This window comes from Anas acuta, chromosome 2 (assembly GCF_963932015.1).
Source record: "Anas acuta chromosome 2, bAnaAcu1.1, whole genome shotgun sequence".
In the NCBI taxonomy this organism is placed as follows: Eukaryota; Metazoa; Chordata; class Aves; order Anseriformes; family Anatidae; genus Anas; species Anas acuta.
The window spans coordinates 80,383,229-80,403,978 of record NC_088980.1 but is presented as its reverse complement, the minus strand read 5'-3'; the positions used below and the strand labels follow the sequence as shown (position 1 = coordinate 80,403,978).

General features: G+C 56.0%; 2 protein-coding genes across 3 annotated transcripts in view; one reads left to right on the top strand and one right to left on the bottom strand.

The window, feature by feature from the left end:
• Window positions 1-8,585: 8,585 nt before the first annotated feature.
• FOXC1 (forkhead box C1) lies at window positions 8,586-19,639 on the top strand. 2 transcript variants are annotated; one of them, XR_011092721.1, is made up of 2 exons: window positions 8,586-11,369; window positions 14,264-19,639. XR_011092721.1 is itself a non-coding variant. In XM_068670936.1 (2 exons), exon 2 carries the CDS (start codon window positions 9,391-9,393, stop codon window positions 11,191-11,193), a length of 1,803 nt encoding a protein of 600 aa, XP_068527037.1. In that variant the 5' UTR covers window positions 8,586-8,867; window positions 8,970-9,390; the 3' UTR covers window positions 11,194-11,831. The 2 variants fall into 2 exon arrangements, 1 of the variants encoding a protein (XP_068527037.1); XM_068670936.1 differs by lacking the exon at window positions 14,264-19,639 and having other exon boundaries at window positions 8,586-8,867; window positions 8,970-11,831.
• The window catches only part of GMDS (GDP-mannose 4,6-dehydratase), a 407,324-nt gene continuing 405,980 nt past the window's right edge, over window positions 19,407-20,750 (bottom strand). The window contains exon 11 of the mRNA XM_068670937.1: window positions 19,407-20,409. Within this exon, the coding sequence (XP_068527038.1) occupies window positions 20,347-20,409 (63 nt within the window). The 3' untranslated portion in view covers window positions 19,407-20,346. The remainder of the gene's footprint in view (window positions 20,410-20,750) is intronic.

Genomic DNA, 20,750 nt, shown 5'->3' with positions numbered 1-20,750 from the left:
GCAAGGTCAGGATGACACACGTGCAGAGGACCTCTGAAATGAAGTAACTGCATGAAACAACCACATTCAAAATGTATATGGGTAGGCAAATTGAAAAACAGGCACACCTCAAGAGCACACCTTTGCTGCAGGTCAGCAAGAAAACTCAGTGTCATCTTTTTCTTCAAAGAGGTTTAGATGGCTGCTGCCATCCCCTAAATTTAAAAGAAAGAGGGACACGGTGTACTATTCACCGTATGCAAATCCCTGATGAACACCACTGAAGACAACTTTTGCGTTCATCCCTGCAGAGAGCAATCATTTTAATCAAGTGGTTACCATAAGCCCTTCTCTTCAAAAGGAAATGCCATGTTTTATTCCCGGTCCCATTGGTTTCAGATGAATCCTTAAAGTTTGCCCCCAAGATAACTATGCTCATTCATTACTAGCACATCAGCTCAAGATCCTGGGCACAATCAGGAGCTAGACAGTGTACAAATGCAGAACAGGAGGCAGTCCCTACCTACCCTGCCAAGATTACAATCTCAGAAGTCATAGGGGAAAAAAAATAATAATAATAGACAAACAGGCTCAGCAGATGTTGAAAGCTAGAGGTGTGGTGGAGGGCTCACATTCCTTGCCTTATTCAGTGTGGAGATGCCAGAGGAGCCCAGCCTCTGGAGGGAAAGAGATGCGTGGAGAAACACAAAGCTCTCCCCATGGGTCAGTGAGGCCATCCCTTTCCATTGCCACCTCCTTTCACCCAGCTCTCCTAACCAGAGGAGCTGTTTTGGATGCATCTGTGCCCACGGTGGAAGATAAGGAGGACAGCACAGCTGGGCTTAAGCTTAATGCCCTTCTCTCCTTCTTCGCTCAGCTCACTCGGCAGGTTCAGCTCAGGGCTTTCAAAAGAGCCAGTGTCTGGAAGGCTGGCTGTCCACATCTTTTCCTCCCCAACCTGTGCTTTAGCCCTTCAAGCTCAAGGCCTAAGCAATAAGAGGAGAGGCAATGGCATGAAAAGCTATGTGCTACTGCCAAAACATGTCACCTGGGGTCCCTCCATTCAAAATCGAGGGTTTGACCAGAGTTGAGACCTCTAAAAGACAGAGACACAAGGTGCAGGGCTGATAAGGACCTTCCTTTCAAACCTATCCCAAAGCCCAAGCCGTTATCTATTGGATCAGCCCCTGCAGGTACTTAGACGCCACTCTGCCTACTTTTTGGATCCCCGTGGGATTTAGGCTGAAAACAGGTGCCAAGATGCTCTGACTCAGGCGGTTGTGGGCATGCCCAGCAGCAGAGCGACTGGTGCCTGGGGAGCACGCCGGTAAGAGACGGAGGCACCTACCAACCTTGGATGCCTGCAAGGTTAGGTGGTCGCTCATCCCCGAGCAAAAAGGCACCTCTGACCTTTGTGGTTTAGCAGTCCAAGCTCTACCTAAGTCCTGTGGCAGGTGACAAAGTCCCCCTCCAATGCCGGCCTGTATGGAAGCCATCCACATTTCCTCCATGCAGTTCTCCCCCCTTAATTTAAGTGCGCCTAATCAGGAAATCTGCCTAATTGGAATATCTCGCTTAAAGATCAGGGATGCTTACTAACAATGACTGCATCTTGATTGGGATGGTAATATCACTTAATTGGGATGCCTTCAGGTATCTTAGTGGTTTGGGTTTTTTATGTCTCAAGCTCAAGCTAGTCTTGTCTGTCTGCTCCTCATAAAACAGCTTTCAGTTCCTCCTTAGTAATGACACAGGCAAACGATGATGTAAGTTACTTCAACATTTTTTGCTTCTGGCTGTTAGTTGGTGTGGGAGGGGCAAATTACCTGTTACTGTGGGTGTTCTTGCCACAGGGACGGTTACAGTAGCTTCGGCCTTCATCCCATGCACAGCCTCCCTCTGCCTTCATGGGCCTCCCCGTCATGCAGGGTGCAGGTTGTGGTGCTCCGGAGGCTTGGCTGAGCAGGGAAATGCTGTTGTCTGCTACCTGGTGAGCCCGGGGGAAAGGCCACCAAGCAGAGTGTCCTACCACAAGTATGCTGCCCGTGACTTGCTGTTTGCAGCAGCCACAAGACCGAGAGGAAAAAAGAGTTTGTTAAAAGAAAGTTGTATCTGCCTATCTGCCCAACCAACCACACTTCTACCCCACAGTTATTCGCATGTAATTATTTTTAAATGTAAGCCTGGCTCCACTTTAGGGGTTATTGAGTTAAACAAAAAAAAAAAAAAAATTAAAGTAATCCCTCAAGTGTCTTTTTCTCCATGCCACACCATCTTAGAAGACCCATATTTGTGTTTAACAAGTGCAGCACCTCTCAAGCAGTCATCGGGCACCAGATACAGGCTTGCAACCTCTTCTACTTTGCAAAACAGGGGACTTGACCTTGTTTGGCCTGGCGGGTGCCATCCTTGCACACAAACATGAACCACGCCACCAAGCCCGGTTGGCCAGCCGGCCTCACCAGGGCAGAAATCAGGGCAGGAGCCGTGCAGCAGAGCAGGCAGCAAGCCAAAGCCACAGGGCCAGTGCCCTGTGGTTGCGTGAAGGGGGCTCATGTCACCGGGGCAAACAGGGATGACGGAAACGTGTCTGTGAAAGCTTTGCGTTCAGTTGGTCTGTGAGAACAAAGAGCTCTGAAGGGACATCATAGTAAACACTGCCAAAACTCTTTTCCACTTCGGTGCAAATTTTCTGTTTCAAACCATGCCTACCAGCCTGTTGGTAGATGTGCAGGAATGGTACCGCATGTGGCCTGGTGGAGGCAGGGAAAAAACAGAGAGCAAGCAGATTGGAAACTGCAGACGGAGCTGGCATACTCGGGGGCTGCTCGGGGGCTGCTCGTACCTTTAAGCACCACGCTGCTTAGTTTTGAGGACAGAACCCTACCAGAAAGCTGGTCTTGCCTGGGGACCCCTGCAGCTGCAAGTTCCCTGTGCTCATTGTGCAAGTACCGTTTAAAAATCCCTCTCTTTGGTGCGCTCCCTGCATTTCATGGAAAACAGCAGACACATCTTGAGTGCTCCGCTCTTTAATGATTCCTTCACCTCTTATGATTATTATACCGTAGGGTTTGCAGAGTGAGCCATTGTTTTCTGCGTGTAAACAACTTTAATGGGCTACTCCTAGCAGTGCGCAAGTAACTGTGCAACGAGAGCGTTTGTGGCTTCGTTAACAGTGCATATGCAGATCCCGAAGTTTTATGACCTGCATTACCATAGCTCGTAGGAGCCTTAAAGGAGGCTGGTTCTTTGGTGCGATTGTACTTCACATACATAAATGCCTCGTAAAACTGTGAAAGCCATGCGTGCATCTAGCTACGCGTGTATGTGTGACCCTGTGTGTATTTACACATCTCTCCAGCCGTACAAAAGGCGCAAAAAATGCTTCTGCCTCTGGATTCAGCAGACACTTTTACGAAGCTGTTCTTCGGAGGCCGAGCACGCCAGTAATTAGACAGCGAGGGGGAGGTTAAAAAACAGACCCACTTTTCCTGGAAACCAACACTTTTTTTCGCTCGCAACTTTTACGGGCCAGCCTGGCAACCCATAAAGACATTCCTTGGCAGAGCGCGAGAAATCACGGCCCCGGCAGAGCTGGCATCGCGCTGGCGCTCACCTCGGCTGCGCTTCGAGCAGGGGAGGGGGCCGGGAGAGGAGGGGGGGATCCCTTTGCGGCATCGGGAGCGGCATTTGCGCGGCCGGCAGGTGCGCAGGTCCCGCGGGGGGGCGCGGAGCGGCGCAGCAGAGGCGCGCAAGAGCCGGGAGGGGGCGCCCGAGACCCGCGCAGCGCTCGGAGCCGCGCAGGTGGCCGCCGGCAGAGGGGGCGGGCGCTGCGCGGGTGTTGCGCGGGTGTTGCGCGGGTGCTGCGCGGGCCCCCGGGCTCCGGCGCCCCCTCGCAAGGGCTGGGGATGGTAAAGGGCTGCTCGCCCTTCGCATCCATCTCCCTTTTCATCCCCAGGGCCCGGGGGGCTGCGCGCCCTCCCGAAATCAAGCCCCCAGCGCTCTGAAAGGAGCGCGCAGGGCGCGGGGAATGTGGTGTATCCAGGGGCTGATCGCTATCTGCTGCCTAATGACTTGCCAAGTGCTTATCGCTTCCCCGAGAAGGAGCTGTCGCTTCATTCTAATGTAAATAAAGCCTTCGTACAAATAAGTCTCTCTCCTCCCGGCTCGCCGAGGCAATAGGTGGGGATGGAGCAGGAGCGGGCTGCAAGAGGTTCGCGCTCCCAGCGCCGTTGCCCCCTGCGTGTTTTCATTTACACGGTTCCAGAGAATCCGATGGATTCGGCCCCCCTCCACCCTCGCTGCCCCTCCCAGGGAAAGGAAGGAAATAAGGGAGGAAAAGGAACACAAAAGGGACAAGGGACCTTGGAAAGTAAAAGGGAAAAAAATCATGTCTGGTTATCTTCTTGTCGTTTTTGGAGAGAGTTTTAACCCCCCTCCAAGCCCCCCATATGTCGGTATTTCACTGTGAGATGGCAGAGCTAGAGAATCTGCCAAATTAAAGGGGTTTTGCTCTGTTGTGGGCTTTTTCTCCTTTTTCTCTGCCTGTGTTTGCTTGTGTGGCACCGCTCTACCTGAACTGCAGCAACAACACGAGCAGTTTCCCACAGCCTGGTTTTTGTTTTTATTCCCGGTGCCGTGACATCTCTGCGACGCAGCCTGTGTCACAGGGACGAATTATAGGTATGGCCGCGATAATTATCGTGGGAAGAGGAATCGCGCGGGCTCCAGCCTATTTGTGGTCTCGGTTCTGCCTTGTAAATTGAATGCAAAATTCGCTTTTAGATACCAAAAGGTGACATTAAGGCATTTCGCTTGGGAACCACACTTAGCCCGTGACCGCTGCCGCATTTGCTGCGAAGGGCACTTTATTTGTCGTTCAGGAACGAGAACCTAGGAGATGCCAAAGGGACAGAGAGCTCGATTTCGTATTGGGTTGTGTTATTTACGCCTTAAGATAAAAGCCTGGACTGGAAGACTACCCGGGCTTATTTATGAAATTGCTAACCCACGTTAACAAAACAACAATCACGCCTGTTTGCTTAACCGAGTGGCAGCGAACAGCCCTTACGTTTAGAGCCCGCCTGAATTGCTGGGGCTGAGGGGGCAGAGGTGCTCCTGCAGGGCAGGGGGGGGGGCTGTCACCGGTGGCCAGCGGCTGCAAACGGAGAGGGGGCTTCGGCTTCGGGTGGATTTTCAGCCGGTGAGGCAGGGATTTGTTACCGTCTCCTGCCCCCCGAAAGGATGTTTGTTAAGCGGTTTTCTCCTGCGGTGTCGCCCGCTGTTGCAGGAACGTGGAAAGCTGCATCCTGAGCTGCAAAGAGCCGGGCGGCTGGTTTCAGGAGTCACCGGGATGCTGCTGTGATGTCGGAGCCAAAAGAAGGAGAGAGAAACGAAGCTCTGACTACGTCTAAACATAAACAGCCCGAGGCTGGCAAGCAGCTCACCTCCAGGTCTGGGAGAAGAGAGCAGAGGAGAGGACAACCCCCAGCGAGCAGCGTGGGTCCACCTAGGTTTTGCCCAGGTCAGACGGCAGCCCCTCCGCCTACCGCCCCGATGTCATCTCTCTTTCTGACATCCCCATAAATAAGGCTGCGGATGACCACACACGAGCCAAGCCCCGGAGCGCTGCCGGAGCTCTCCCGGCCCGCCGCTGCCGTCGGGGCTCCGGCTCCACTCCGGCTCCGCTCCGGTTCCGCTCCGGTTCCGCGCCCCTTGCCCATGTAGAGGCCCCGACGAGTGCGACAAAGCCAGGGCACTGCCCAAACCCAGCGCCGGAGAGCAGGCAGGGGGGTGAAACCCAAAAGCTGAAGGCTCTTTCTGGGTGGCAGCCCAAGGAGGCAGTGGGAAAAGTGAGCCCGCAGCCTCCCCAGCCCCGGCTGTTTTCCCCCCAACACACACACACACACACACACAATCACAACCCTCACAATGGTGACTTTTGTGCCTCCAGGAGAGAAAGCAGAGTCCTGCCGCTGTAAGGGACGTAACTTAACACACACCAGGCGTTGCGTCAGGTCGCAATTAGGGAATCGGAGGGGCTGTTGCAAAACGCATCAGATGCAAACCCGCGCCGGATTAATGCCCCCCACCCTTCCTCCCCTGCCCTGCGCTGAAACTTCTCGCCCTTACTGCGGCGTGCTCGGGAGGGCAGCCCCGCTGCTGTGAGCACCGTCCTGCCAAAACGGCAAAGGCAGCGAGGGGCCGGCTGCTGCGCCTCCGGGGCAGCGAGCGGGGAGCGGGTGGAAAGGGTTTCTGACTGCAGGTAACGCCGTGGGAAAACCGGATGACCTGGGCTGCATGGAAACGTGCTGAAGTGCCCCGTTTCTTTTTGCCTTTTTTTTTTTTTTCCTTGCTTTTCAGCAAAGCGAGAAAGAGTTTTTGCAAACACAAAGTGTTGGGATCGATGTGCAGTCCAGTGCTCGCACATTTAATAATTCTGGGAGGAAAGGGGAAAACGTGTAATTAGGCAGGAGCAGGTGAAAGATTCCAGACGATGAAATACAACAGGCTAAACGGGATAATGTATTCACCATTAAAGGGCTGACATTTATTACCAAAAGGAGACCCGTTATGTTTGAATACGAAAAGGAGCAGATACGGGGCTGTATAAATTACCTCCTTCGCATTACTTGCATCTCGTTTAAAAATAGATACGTCTATATTGAATAACCAGCGGGCTTGTGTTTGGGAGCAAAGGACGGACCTGTGGAAACACCACCTAGCAAACGATGCACCTCTAACACGCTCCCCAGACGCAGTCCCCAAAGCAATCGATCACAGTAAAAAGCGGGGAAAGGAGAGGGGGGAGAAATCAGGGGAGCCAAAAGGGGCTTTTCACGTATCGGTGGTGTCACAAGCTCAGGGTAGGCAATTCGTCTCCCAGTCACACACACACACACACGCGGGCACGTCTTTCCCGTACAAATTCCACCCCTTAAAATAGATTTCAGCTCGTTCCCTTTAACTGATCTATTATTAACGCTAATGAAGCGGCAGAGGTACAGGCTGGGAGGTAAGGAAGAGGACCGGCTTGGATTTCAGATATCCGAAGAACTGGTGAAACACGCCGCTGGGCAGACACGTCTATCTACGATTCGCCTCGTGTTTAAAGCTCAAAAATAAAATCTTCGCTGAGAGGCAAGAGCAACCGAAAAGGCAATGTCAAAAAAGAAATCACCGAGCCCTCACTCTCCGCTCCCTCTGAGCTCCCGTTAAAGTGTTATTCTAAACATCTCGTGACAGCCCAAATACGCTTTTAGACATTTAAACAAAGGCAACGACCGCAGAAATCAAGTCTTTACGGCAGATCCGGCCAAACAATTTCAGGAGCATCCCTTTTATTGTACCTATTCTTTTTTTTTTTTCTTTTTTTTTTTTTTCGCTTTTGACACACCTGATGTGCCCCTGAGTCCACTCTGAAAGAGATTAGGAACAAAAGAGCGCTCTCTGCGGCTCCGGCCAGTAAATAAAGAAGCCGCTCGCTCCGCCGCATCCCCTAAGGTCTGCAGAGATTTACCTGCACAAGCGAGCTAAAGACCCGGCACAAAGCAAGGCGCCCGTGTTTATAAACAGCAGAGGCAGCGGGCGCTTTCTTTGCGGGCCGTCAGAGGAAAGCCCTTCATGGCTGAGTAATAAAAGGGAGCTGTGGAGGGAGGACTCGGCAGGAGCTGGTCAGCTGGAGGAATGCGATCCCTTCGGGAACGTCAGGGGCAGGCAGGCGGCCGGCTGGAGGCAGGGCTGGGGCTGGGGCAGGGGCATCCGATCGCCCGCACCCGCACGACCCCCTCGCACTTTCCTCTCCCGTCCCCGATGCCGCGGGAGGTGAGGCTGAGCCTCCCTCGGAGAACAGCGAGCGAGCCGGAGCAGCGGCGTGGAGCCTGCCCGCGGCCCCGGGAGGGAAAGGGTGGAGAGAGCCCGGCGGGAGGGAGCGGGGAGAGGAGGCGAAAGAGTCCGAAGGGGGAAAAAATGAAAAAAAAGTAAAAGAGTAAAATGAAAAAAAAAAAAAAAAAAGGAAAGAAAATGAAAGAGAAATTAAAAATAAATGAAAAAAAATGGAAAAAGTAAATGAAAAAGTGAAAATGAAATAATAAAATAAAATAAAATAAAATAAAATAAAATAAAATAAAATAAAATAAAATAAAATAAAATAAAATAAAATAATAAAATAAAATAAAATAAAATAAATGTAGGGGAGGAACACGCGCGGCGGCGAGTGGGGTGCACGCGTGGGTGGGAAGCGCTCCGGGGGAGCACGTCCATGTGTATGTGCACTGGTTAAATACGGGGCTATGTGGATGCGCGCACGTCCTGCGTGCGCCCGGGGCGGGTTGCGCGGGTGGGGGGCGTGGGGGTGGGCGCGCAAAACGCGCGCAGGACCGAGGGGGGTCCACGCGTGCCCCGGGGATCCGCGTGTGCCGGCGAGCGTGTGTGGCCGGTCCCCGAGAGCTGCGACTCCCAGGGCTGCTGCTGCAGGGATTTTTTTTTTCCCCGTCTTTTTTTTTTTTTTTTTCCTCTCTCTCTCTTTTTTTTTTTAAGCTCGCTCTTTTTTTTTTTTTTTCTTTTTTTTTTTTTCCCTCCTCATTCAGAGCCCCGGGTGTCTCCCGGCCCTCATTGGCCGGCCGAGCTCGGCGGGGCGGAGCCGGGCCGCCTGCAAAAGGAGGAAAAGAAAAAAAAAAAAAGGAGAGCGAGCGAGAGAGGGGAGAGAGAGAGGGAAAAAAAAAAAAGAGAAAACTGTAAGTGCGTAAAAAAGTTCTCGCCGCGGTGACGGATGCTCAAAAGTTCAGGAGTTTTTCCGATGCTTCGCAAAGCAGCCTGCGACTGAAAAAGAGACTGAAAAACGAGCGAGGGAGAGAGAGAGGGCGAGTTTGCACTGGGAGACCGGGAAGGTGGATTTTTTGCCGCTGCTGCCGCTCGCTTAAGAAAAAAAAAAAAAAAAAAAAAAAAAAGCCAACAAAACACATCCCTCTACTTTTGTCCCTCCTTTGCAGACAACTTGTTGCAGATCCCCGTGGAGCGAGGAACCGGGAGCGTGGGAGCCTCTTCGCGAAGGTTTTATTTCCTTACTACTCTTTCTGCGTTGGGAAGCTTCTTTCTCCGCTGCGATTCCTTTTTTCGCCCTCCGCCGGTTTCTTGCGAGAAAACGCTTTCGGCCTCCCCCCCCGGCCCGGGCTCTTCTTCCCCCCCCGGCTCTGACTTTCCCCTCCTCCCCCCCCCGGGGCCGGTGGGCTTTGGCGGCCGAGGACGGAGCGGAGCCTCCCGGCGCCGCCGTCGGGCTCCGTGCCCCGTTTCCCCGCGCTCCGCCGGGGGCTGCCCGGTGCGGCTCGGTCGGCGGAGCGGCGGAGGGGTGGAGGGGAAAGGGCCGAGCTGCTCGGGCCGGCGGGGAGGCAGGGCGAAAGCTGCCGGGGGGACATGCAGGCTCGCTACTCCGTGTCCAGCCCCAACTCCCTGGGAGTGGTGCCGTACCTCGGCGGCGAGCAGAGCTACTACCGAGCCGCCGCCGCGGCGGCCGGGGGGGGCTACGCGGCCATGCCGGCCCCGATGAGCATGTACTCGCACCCGGCCCACGAGCAGTACCCGGGCGGCATGGCCCGAGCCTACGGGCCCTACACGCCGCCGCCGCAGCCCAAGGATATGGTGAAGCCGCCCTACAGCTACATCGCCCTCATCACCATGGCCATCCAGAACGCGCCCGATAAGAAGATCACCTTGAACGGGATCTACCAGTTCATCATGGAGCGGTTCCCTTTCTACCGGGACAACAAGCAGGGCTGGCAGAACAGCATCCGCCACAACCTCTCCCTCAACGAGTGCTTCGTCAAGGTGCCCCGCGACGACAAGAAGCCCGGCAAGGGCTCCTACTGGACCCTCGACCCGGACTCCTACAACATGTTCGAGAACGGCAGCTTCCTCCGCCGCCGCCGCCGCTTCAAGAAGAAGGACGCCGTCAAGGACAAGGAGGACAAGGACCGCCTGCACCTCAAGGACCATGCCCCGCCGCCGCCGCGCCCGCCGCCGCCCGCCGCAGCCTCGGCCGCCGCCGTCGAGCCCGAGGGCGGCCCCGCCGGGGGGGGCAGCGCCCCGCCGCCGCCGCCGCCGCCCCCCGTCCGCATCCAGGACATCAAGACGGAGAACGGCACGGCCTCGCCGCCGCACGCCGGCTCCCCCCCCGGCGCCGCTCCGCCGCTGGGCGCCGTGCCCAAAATCGAGAGCCCCGACAGCAGCAGCAGCCTGTCGAGCGGCGGCAGCCCCCGCAGCGCCCTCCCCTCCGCCCGCTCGCTCAGCCTCGAAGCCCCCGAGCCGCCGCCGCCGCCGCCCCCGCCGCCGCCGCCGCCGCCTCCCCACCACCACCACCACCACCACGGGCCGGGCTTCAGCGTGGACAACATCATGACCTCGCTGCGCGGCTCCCCGCAGGGGGCGGCCGAGCTGGGCTCCGGCCTGCTGCCCCCCGCCGCCGCCGCCGCCGCCCCCCGCAGCGGCATCCCCCCGGCCCTGTCCCTCGGCGGCTACTCGCCGGGCCACAGCTCCGTCTACAGCTCGCCCTGCGGCCAGCCCGCCGCCTCGGCGGCCACCTACCACTGCAACATGCAAGCCATGAGCCTGTACGCGGCGGCGGGCGGCGCCGAGCGGACCCCCGGCCACCTGCCCCCCCCCGCCGCCGCCGCCGCCAGCCCCGCCGAGGAGCCGCTGCCCGACTACGCGCTGCCGTCGGGGGGCGGCGGAGCGGGGGGCAGCGGCGGCGGAGGAGGCGGCGGAGGAGGAGGAGGAGGGGGCGGCGGGGGGGCGCTGGGGCACGGCGGGCTGGGCGGCGCGGCGGGCGGCCACCAGGAGGGGCAGCACCCGCACCCGCACCCGCACCAGGGCCGCCTGGCCTCCTGGTACCTCAACCAGGCGGCGGCGGCGGCGGCGGCGGCGGCGGCGGTGGCGGCGGCGGGGGAGCTGGGCCCGCTGGCGGGCGCGCCGGGCTACGGGGGGGCGCAGCAAGGCTTCGCCGCCGCCCCCAGGGAGGTCTTCGAGGCGCCGCGCCTCGGCCTCAGCGCCTCGCCCGGAGGAGGAGGCAGCGGCGGGGGCCCGGGCGGCGGCGGCGGCGGCGGTGGCGGCGGAGGAGGCGGCGGCGGGGCGGGGGGAGGCAGCTGTCAGATGGCCTTCCCCGGCAGCCAGCCCCTCTACCGCACCTCCGGGGCCTTCGTCTACGACTGCGGCAAGTTCTGAGCGCCCCCCCCGCCCCGGCCCCGACGCCCACCCACCCCTCACCCCCCTCCGACGCCGCTCGGGGGTCCCCGCGGCCGCCCCGAGGGAGAGGAGAGCGCGGGCGAAAAGCCTTTGTACAGAGACAGCTCCAAAGCATGTCTTGGTTTTGTTAAAGGACAGTGTTACTCCGATAACACGTAAGTTTTTTTTTTTTTCTGTTGTTGTTGTTTTTTTCCTCCTTGCTTTTGAGAAATACTCCCTCCAACCTCACCCTCCCACCCCGTGCGCCCCGGCCCTTAAGGTATCGCCAGGCCCTGTGTTTAAAGGGGGCGAAAAACCCAGCGTAGAGTACCGGCTTCTCCCCTTTCTCCCCCGTCCCGGACCCTCCTCTTTTACAAGGACTTGTTTTAAAATGTAAATTGCGACATAGTAATTTATTTTTAATTTGTAGTTGGATGTTGCGGACCAAACGCCAGAAAGTGTTTCCCCCCTTCCCTGAAAATTGACTGAAACGCTGATTTTTTTTTTTCACTATATATAAAAAAGGGAAACTGTATTAATCTTATTCTATCAATATTTTTTCTTTTTTTTTTTTTTGTTGAAAATATTCTGAAGGTATTGCATTGTTTGTTTATTAATAAATTACCATTCAGTTGGAATGCTCCTCCACACGTCTGTATATTTTAATACTTTCGTTCAGAGCGAGGCAGAGAGAGGGGAAAGGGATTTCCTAACTAACTTTGCCGATGGAACAGCTCGTTCCCCTCCGCGCAAATTCCAGAGACCATTTAGGATCTGCCAGGTCGAAAAAAATCCCTTTTCGGTCTCTTCTGCAATATGTTCCACTTAGTCAGCTCGCCTTATCCGCTAGGAAAAAAAAAAAAAAAAGGAAAAAAAAATACTTTCCCATGGCAGCTCTGAGTTGGCAAATAAACAAACACGTTTTCTTAGCAATTAATGGGCAAGACCTGGAAACGTTTGGCCGTGCGCAGCGGCAGGACAAGCTCACGGCTTTTTAAATAAGGTGCCCGTGTTGTAAGGCTATGGGAAGCGCCAACGCCGAGTGGGCGCCCGTGTGTGGCTGCGAGCGTAGATCGGGCTGGCGATCGCTGTGGGTGCAGTGCATACGCATTTATACCCGGGGTTTCCATACGGATCCGTATTGGAAAAAAGACTGCCTATTTATTCACGGCTTCATGTACGCGTCGCATGTGTTTCTGAGCTCCACGGTGTATTTTGGATGGCAGCTATCCTGTAACACGGATATTCGTAAATATAATGGAAGCCTACTTTGTAGAACTGGTGGCAACGCGCGCCATCACACCCGTGAAGCCGCTTCTGTAATGTAGAAATAGATTTGAAAGTCCTGTTTTATGTCAGGAAAAAAATAATGATGAAGAAGTTGGATTAAAAGGGTGCCTCTGCGCTCTAGCCTTACACCTCTGTAGCTCTTACTGCCGTCCTTTAGGGACATTGCCGCTCTGTTGGGAGTGCCCTAATTGCTCTGCCCGAGATTGTTTTAGAAAGAGTTGGTGTGGCAGAATTTTTCTTATATAGTCTTTTTTTTTTTTTTTTTCGCCTCTCCCCTCCCTCCTTTTTCTTAAACCTGTAGGAAAAAAAAAAAAAATGTTACCAGGGGAGCAGATGAGTGCTGCTTGTCAGACCGAGAATCTCACCTTCTGGACAATTTGCAATTACGAACCTACGGGCGATGGGGGATCACCTCCCCCTTTTGTAAATAACCACCAAAAACGCAATAAATTCATTAACTTGAAAAGAATCTGCCTTGTCAGTCAGACCTGGGAAGAAGATTATTTGATTAGAGATATTTAAGGCCTAAAGTTTGCTTTCAAGATAATACAGTTTCCTATCAGTGCCTCTTATCTAAAGGCAACACTTAGCAGTAATTGCCGCTGCATTGTTAAGGGTTACACTGTAAATAAATACGAAGGTATTTACAGTTAAACCTTATTACCTTGCTTTTGAGCTGCTCTTCCTCTCCAAAGCGATAATCCGCTGTTAGAAAACCCCTGAAGCAGAGCGGCCGAACCGGGGGCTCGCTGCATAAAGCTGGCTTGAAACGCGTTTGTGGAAATACCTCGCTCCTTTTATTTTATCATATATATGTCTTTTTTTTTTTTTTTTTAATTATTTGGCTCTTGCTGAAGAGTTTCTCGGCCTTCTTTATAGCCGTTTGCTGGTTGAATCGGGTCCGACAAAGCGCAGCGCCCCGCCGCCCGGTTATTCTGGGGCCGAAGCGGGGGCAAAGCGGGGCCGAGCGGGTCGGCTGCGGGGTCCTGGGGGGGTCCCAGCTCCCCTCGCACCGCTGCCGGCCCAGGGTGGCCGGGGCCTTTGGCCGCCTCCCGTTTTCGCTTCTTTTCCCCGGGACAAGCGGAGCCCCGGAGGCGGCGGCGGGGAGGGGGGGGGGCTGCGTGGAAACGCCGTGCCCGCCTCCTCCCCTCCCGGTATCGAAAACCGGGCTGAAAATTAAAGAAATGAGAGGGCAGAGCGGCGACTGCATGTGCTGTTTGCCTAGTTTTTTTTTTTTTTTGTTCTCGTCGGACGCCGGTCTCTTTGGGATTTCGTATTTATTTATTTATTTTTTTAAGTATTTTTTTTTTCCAGCGGTGGGGTGGATGATGCGGGGAAAATAAAAAAAAACAGTAGTCAGCTCGGCTCGTCCGGGGGGATGTCTGCGTGTGTGTGGAGGGGAGAGAAATGGGGTGTGGGGGGGGTTGAAGCTCCCGAACAAGTGCCGCGGCCGCGCAACTTGCGCTCCCCGCCTGGCTGCGGGAGGGCGGCGGAGGCCCGGGGGGCAGGGGAAGGAGGCTGGAAGCGGGGAGGCCGAAAAACATCCCGGGGATTTTGGGGGGCTGGGGAGGGGTGGTCTGTCCTGCGGAGATCACGCGCGGGTTGTATTATTATTATTATTATTATTATTATTATTATTATTATTATTATTATTATTATTATTATTATTATTATTATTGCCCTAGCTGTTATTACTATTATTTTACTGTGGTGACGATGATGATGGCGAGCAGGGGGCAAGGCGGAGGGTCCCTCCTGATCTCTGGTTGTCTCCCAGCAGAGCTCCGCGGCGGTGCGAGGGACGTGCGGCCGGCGGCGGCGGGACGGTGCGGCTGCGAGGCCCCGGCCCTGCCTGCGGAGCGGCGCCCTTGGGTGCCAGGTCAGCGCGCAGCTTCGCGGCGTGTCTGTGGCTCGAGGTTGGATGTCAGAGCTTTCGCCTCGCTCGCCGTCCGCGAGGGGAAAGAAAAAAAAAGAAAAAAAAAAAAAAAAAGGCGCAGCATATTTTTAAAAATTATCATTTGAGGGGCCGTTCCGTTCTGGTGGTTTCTAACTCGTGTTTGCTCATCTGCCCCCGAAACCGAGGGAAAAGTGGAGTGTGAAATTCTTCCCGGCAGAAGGGCAGTGTTCGCCCCTCCGCCTAAATTTCCTATGCAAAAAGTTTTTCTAGAAGTGACTGACAGCTCGGGGTTTGTTCCTGAAAGGTCATAACCAAAAATAGCGGGGAAGTGCATGCAAAGAGGACGTTTTGAACCCTTCCCTACCTCCACACGCCAGTTTGCGGGGAGGCTGTTTGTGTCGTGGACGGAGACCTTCAGGGAACGGCTGCAAACGAGCCTTTCACCGTAGCCGGGGCCCTTTCTGAAAGTCGCGAAGTTCGGGGAAAGAGCCTCAAAGTTCACCCGGGTCTATTTTCATAGCCCGGCCCAACTTTGTACCGCTCGGCAGCCCTGGCGTCGCACCGCATCGCCCAGCCGGCTGCACCCCCCCAAAAAACGGCGCAACCAGAGCGGGGCGAGCTGGAAATTGCGCGCCGGGGGGCTTCGCTTGCGCGCTGCCGCCGCGCAGGCCGGGGCAGGCGCTGATGCGAGGGGCCGCGGGGGGCTGAGCACGTCTGGGCGCCCACACGAGGATGAGTGTGAGGTCACAACCAGCTCGCCGTGGTTATGACGGCCTCTGGATTGCGTAGGCAGGAGCCCGGAGCGCCGGGACGCGCGCAACGAGAGAGGAGCGCTCCTGCGCGCCTCGGCGCAACGCGGCCCCGTCCTCTGCTATAGGAGTGACCGCTAATTGAACATTAGCTTCCAATTAACGCCGTCGTAAAGCCATTGAAACCTCGGGCCGTTTGCCCCCCACTTGCCCGCCTCGGCGTTGGCCGGATGGTTCGGTCGCCTTGGGATGCGCGGGATTTTGGGAGGGCCGCGAGCAGCGCAGCGGGCGCACGGGGTGCCGAGGCCGAGCTGGGGCTGCGCGGGGGCGCAGGTGGCGTGCGGGGCAGCGCCGAGCGCAACTTTGCGCGGTGAGCTGCGCAAGAGGCACTGCGCGCCCGCTTAGCGGGAGGAACTCGAGCATGAAGGGGGCCCTGGGATGCCCGTGAGTTGCGAACCGCCGGCATCCCGTCGGCCTTTCCCTTTTCTTGATGTTTTTTTCCTATTTTTTTTCCCCCTTCTCCCTCGCCTCCCCGTCTGCGTCGTGAGTCCGCCCCAAAGGTGGTGCGGTGCCGCGGTGAATGCGGCCCTCCTGCTTTAATTACTCCGGGGCTCATAAAGCCATTCGCTTCTTTCCAAAGTAATAAACAAACGTCGCGTTAGGTCAAGATTGATGGTGTCCATGCAATAAAAACGGGCCAGGTCAGGAAGGAATAAAATTCAATCAGAGCTCGCGGAATCATTTTTCAGGGGACAGAAAGACAGAAAAAGGAGACGGGGGTCAAGGGAGACGATGTCGCCATTCACAACACACCAGCCGGCAGGGAGGAGGGCGAGGGTTAACGAGCGATTGTTTTTTATCAAGCGGAGCCTAATTGAACGAAACAATAGCCGTGCCGGCGGGGGGGGGGGTGGCTCCGGGCGACTCTGCGGGGCCGGGCTGCAGCCTCGCACCCCAGGCACTGCCCGCCGCGGCGCTGCGCCCCCCCCGGGGCACAGGGCAGCTCCTGGGGGCTGCAGGATGGTGGATGGGACCCCTGTTTTTCTTGCGGGGGGTGTCCCAAAAGGGCTTGAGCCCGACGCTTCCCCTTCCCTTGACGGCTTGCCCGGGTTTCCCCCGGTGGCGTGCGGAGATTTGGAAAGCGGAGCCCCGGAGAGGGTGAAATTTGGGGAGGGGGGGGTGGAGTGAGGATGTGAGGAGGGGAATGCGGCCCCGGCTACCGGCGAGAGGTCTCTGTCTTGAGCGGGAATTGGGTGGTCGGCAATTTTTGTGTTGCCCCCTAAATAAACACAGCTTGAAGCGACTTGGGTGGGCAGAAGGGAACAATTTGTGGGGCGGGGAGCGAGCGCGCCGGGCGGCCCGCGGCTTACCTGCTGGGGACTTTCACCTGACCTCTAGGTGTCAGGGGGCTCGCTGCTCGGAGCACGGCCCCCCGCTCGGGTCAGCGGCTTCGGGCTGCTCTGGGCAGAACGAAAACAACAGCAGCGAAACCCCCAAACTGGAATCCCCCCTCCTTTTCCAGCCCCCGTCACCTCTGGGGAGGATGCAGGAAAACCAACGCGTTTAGAGCCATTAACTCTTAAAATAGCTGAATTTCCTCCGTTGGAAAGGGAAAAAAAAAAAAAAAAAAAGACGCAAATTATTACACTCGGGATATTTAGGTATTAGGAATCGATGAATAAACAGGTCATATCGCCCTCGGAGCACAAGTGCTCCGTTTAGAAGAAACGCCATAGCAATCCCCTCGCCCCCGTTCCTGGAATTTATTTACTTGCCAGAACATTTGAGCGGCCGAGTTTAATATATATATTTAAATAAATATTTGAAATAAGGAAAAGAAGAATGTTTTCCATTGACCGATAATGCCAAAGTCCTGATAATACCGTCCGAAGCAGAAAGAGGATTGTTTAAACAGCGCCGGGCGCCCGCTGCGGATCCAGTGGCGCTGCCTTGGGGTTTCGGCGGGGGTCTCCGGCGCTGCGTTTGTAGGGTGTGGGGCACCGGCAGGGTTCCCGGCCCCGATGGCATCGCTCCCTCGGCCTGATGGGGCCGTGCAGGGGCAGGGGGCGCGCCCGCAGCCCCGGTTTGGGAACGGGAGCGCTCCCGGCCAGCGTCTGCAGCCTGGCCTCCCGGCCACGGGATGGATTCAGAGCCGAATTGCTGCTCGCACAAAAGTGACGGCTTGCTCCCCACGCCCCCTCCCCCCCAAAAAAAAACCTCCGGAGGGGAGGGGGGGGGGGGGGGGAGACACGGAGCGGGGCGAGCTCATTAGCAAAGCAAAGGTTGCAATTAGCGTCCGCCGCTGCGAAGCGACCTCTCCCCCGCCCGCCTCCCCTAGCCCCCCATCGCCGGCTAATTGCGAGGTATCTGTTGATGTTTTTCTTCCAGCCGTCAAAACGTTGGAGCTCTGCCTGCTCCGGCGCTGCTCCGGCTTTGTTGTGTCTGCAGGCGACGCTCCGCCGGCGAAGCACCGGGGGTGAAGGGGGGTCACCAAGGGACGCGGGGAGCGCGGCCCCGACAGCCGCCTTGGGGGGACTCCCCTCGCCCCCCACTTCGCCGTCCGAGCCGTCGAGGGGCGACCCGGGCTCCTCTTTATCCGCCGGCCCCGGGTGCAGTTCCCCCCCCCCCAAAAAACCCTTCGTTTTTCCCCTGCAGGCAGCCGGTATGAACCCCCCCTGGGCCCGGGCTGCGTTGGCTGCTGCCCTCTTTAATTAACGGAGCCGTAATGACCCCGGAGCAGGCGGCCAAACGTAGCACGAGCAGGGAGGGAATGAGGTTTTTTACTGTACCTGCGCGCACAAAACGCTTGACACCCGCATTGTAATTAGAGAACTTGAGCCTGAGAGCGGTGTGGTAATGGCACGGGTGGACACCACCCGCTTAACTCGCCGCGTGGTTTCTCATTTATGTATTTTATTTTTTATTTCGTTTTTAAGACGCGATTCCGTGCTCGTTGCGAAGGGCAGTGCTGTGGGCAGAACCGAAAATCCCGCAGGAAGGTGTGTGATGAGGGGGGGAACCGAAAAGCAGTTCGTCTCCTTCCCAGATTTTAAAAAAGCAGCGGGACGCTGCGCTGTTTGTCCCCGTCGGCATCAGGAGCGGTTATTATTATTATTATTATTATTATTATTATTATTATTATTATTATTATTATTATTATTATTTTTTAACGAAAGAAGCACAAAGGCACCCAACACAAAGTCGCCACGGAGGGACCGCTTGCTCTAGAACTGATTTTGCCTCCCCAGCCCCTTCCTCTTTCGTCCTCCAACACGGAGACCGAAAAGGGAGATCAAAAATGCTTCTCTTGAACGCTCCACGGCTGGAGGTGCCAGGGCAAAAAACAAAAACAAACAAACAAAAAAAAAAAAACAACCCATTGAGGTCGAAGGGAAGCCGGCGGCTTGCGGAAAGGTTCCCAGTCCTCCGCAGAGATGCGCGAACTGGTGCTCAGTGGTAGCAGCAAGCGGCCGGGCAATCACTGCAAGCACTGAACACTTCCCAGCTGTACAAAAATAACAACAAAAAAAAATGGTGAGAAAAGCGCTTTATGCTTTTTTAATGCTTTTTTAAAAAATTATTATTATTTTTTTTTAATTACGTGTGCCATGGAGTGGGGGTATTAAAAAAAAATCAACAGCAACCAAGTTGTATCCTACCGCAGGGAGCACCCCCGCAGGGTTTGCACAGCACAGCCCCAGCGCACAAACTCGGTGCACCTGTAGGAAGCGGACGGACGGGGCTCTGCGTTTCCCCTTTTCCCCGCTTTTTCGCCCCAAACCCTGCCGGGCCAGCCCCGAGGAATAGAAGGAAGGGGTTGCAGCGGCTGCCCAGCCCCGCAGCGCTTCGCCGTGCCCGTCTGCGGCCAGCTCGCACATTTTCCACCGCACCTCTGGCGACGGCGCACAAAGAGCCCTCTCTCCGCGGCAGCCCGCTTCCTCGCAGCCTGCTCCCCAGCCCCGTCCCCTCCCCAGCTCCGCGTCCATCACGAAACTCTGCCCTCGCCCCTTCCCTGTTGGAGAGGGGCCCCCCTTCCCAAAGCGACGCGCTCGGAGAGCCTGCGTCTCCCCCCTCTCGCCCCCTCTAAAAAAGGGCTCTCTCTCCGCTCAGCTGTGCCCGGCGAGGCAGCGGCTTCGCTCATTTTCGAGGCATAAAGCTAAAACGATGGGAGTAATTGGTGGGTGGAAGATCCGAAACCAACGGGAAATGTATGGGCTCGACGACCTCTGGATAACCCGGGTACCTTGGCACGAAAAGTGCAAAAATATTTACTCACCTTGAAGTTTCTAATATTTTTTTTTAAAGCTTTTTTATTTATTTTGTTTTTATTTCTTAAGCCATCTTTTGAAATCATTCGAGCTCCCATCCGAGGTTTAATTATAGTAAGCGGGAAGAGGATGAAGGGGAATGGGGAAATTCTGATGGGAAAAAAAAAAAAGGAAAAAAAAAAAAAAAGAAAAACCCAGACCCCAGGGTCAGGAAGGTGCTGGACAAAAAGGCTTTCTGTGACTCACTCACACCCTGAAATGAAGATCTGAAAAATGCTTACAAGCCCCCTCTGACTGGTTTGAAAGCGATTCCAGCAATTAGGAATTAATTCGGCATGGTCAAAAGGCGATTTCACTGCAAGTTAGATCAAGTTATCCAAACTTTTTACAGAGTTCAAGTGGTGGAAATGGGCCGCTGGGGTGGAGGTGAGCTGCAGGAAAGAAAAACAAGGAGTGTTCAGCAGAGGAAGACTAGGGGAAGCCAGGGCCAGAGGGATGGTGGGCGCATGCTAGCGCCAGAGGGTCGCTGCTGTTGTTGCTGGGGGGCAGTGCCGGGGATGCTTTTGTTTATTTCTGTCATTCAAAATGGGAGAAAGTACTAAAAAGGCGCTGGAGGTCCTAGGTAATAAAAAGGCGCGTTTTAATTAAAAAAAGGAAATCAGTGGGCTTGCCAGCCGGTGGCTCCTCCAGGTACAGTACTGGGGGGATCCCCCCTGGTTAACAGCGGGTGCCAGAGGCAGCCCGTGCGGAGGAGCAGGGCTGCCCTGGGATGATTCATGGGGCCAGAGGCACCAGGAGGGTGGAGGGGGGACAAAACCGGGCTTTTACGCACAGGCAGGCCAGCAATAAGGCCACCTTGGGGGGGTGGCCACCCACCCCGGCCCCGGTGGTGTGTGTGGGTGGCTGTGCTGGCCGTGGGGTGCGCCCCCAGCACGGGTCCCGGCAGGGCTCAGGCGTTGGGGTTGTTCCTCATGAGCTCCACGTCGGCGTCCACCATCTCCTTCACGAGCTCCTGCGAGGAGGGAGAGGAGTGGGTGAGGGTCCCCGCGGCAGGACGAGGGGGGGATAAGAAGCACGTTTGCTCACACGCTTGCCCTGCTGCACCACAGGAGTGCCGGGTCTCCCGAAACTCGCTGGGTCAAGTCGCGGCCTGCACTGCCATGCTGGCATCTCAGCGCGAGGCACGCACTCCTTCCTAAAATGCTGATGCCTGCTGGGCCCTTTCCAGGGCAGGTTAGCAGAGTCACGGGGGATGCCCTGCGCTGCTGTGGTGGCTGCTGTCTTCCAAGCAAGAACAACAGCCCGGGGTGGCCACCGACAGCGCGGCTTCTAGGTGTGCCCAAGCAAAACTCC

What these genes read in the sequence shown, in the direction of transcription:
- FOXC1 (XM_068670936.1), top strand. Translation starts at nt 9,391, where the DNA reads ATGCAGGCTCGCTACTCCGTGTCCAGCCCCAACTCCCTGGGAGTGGTG.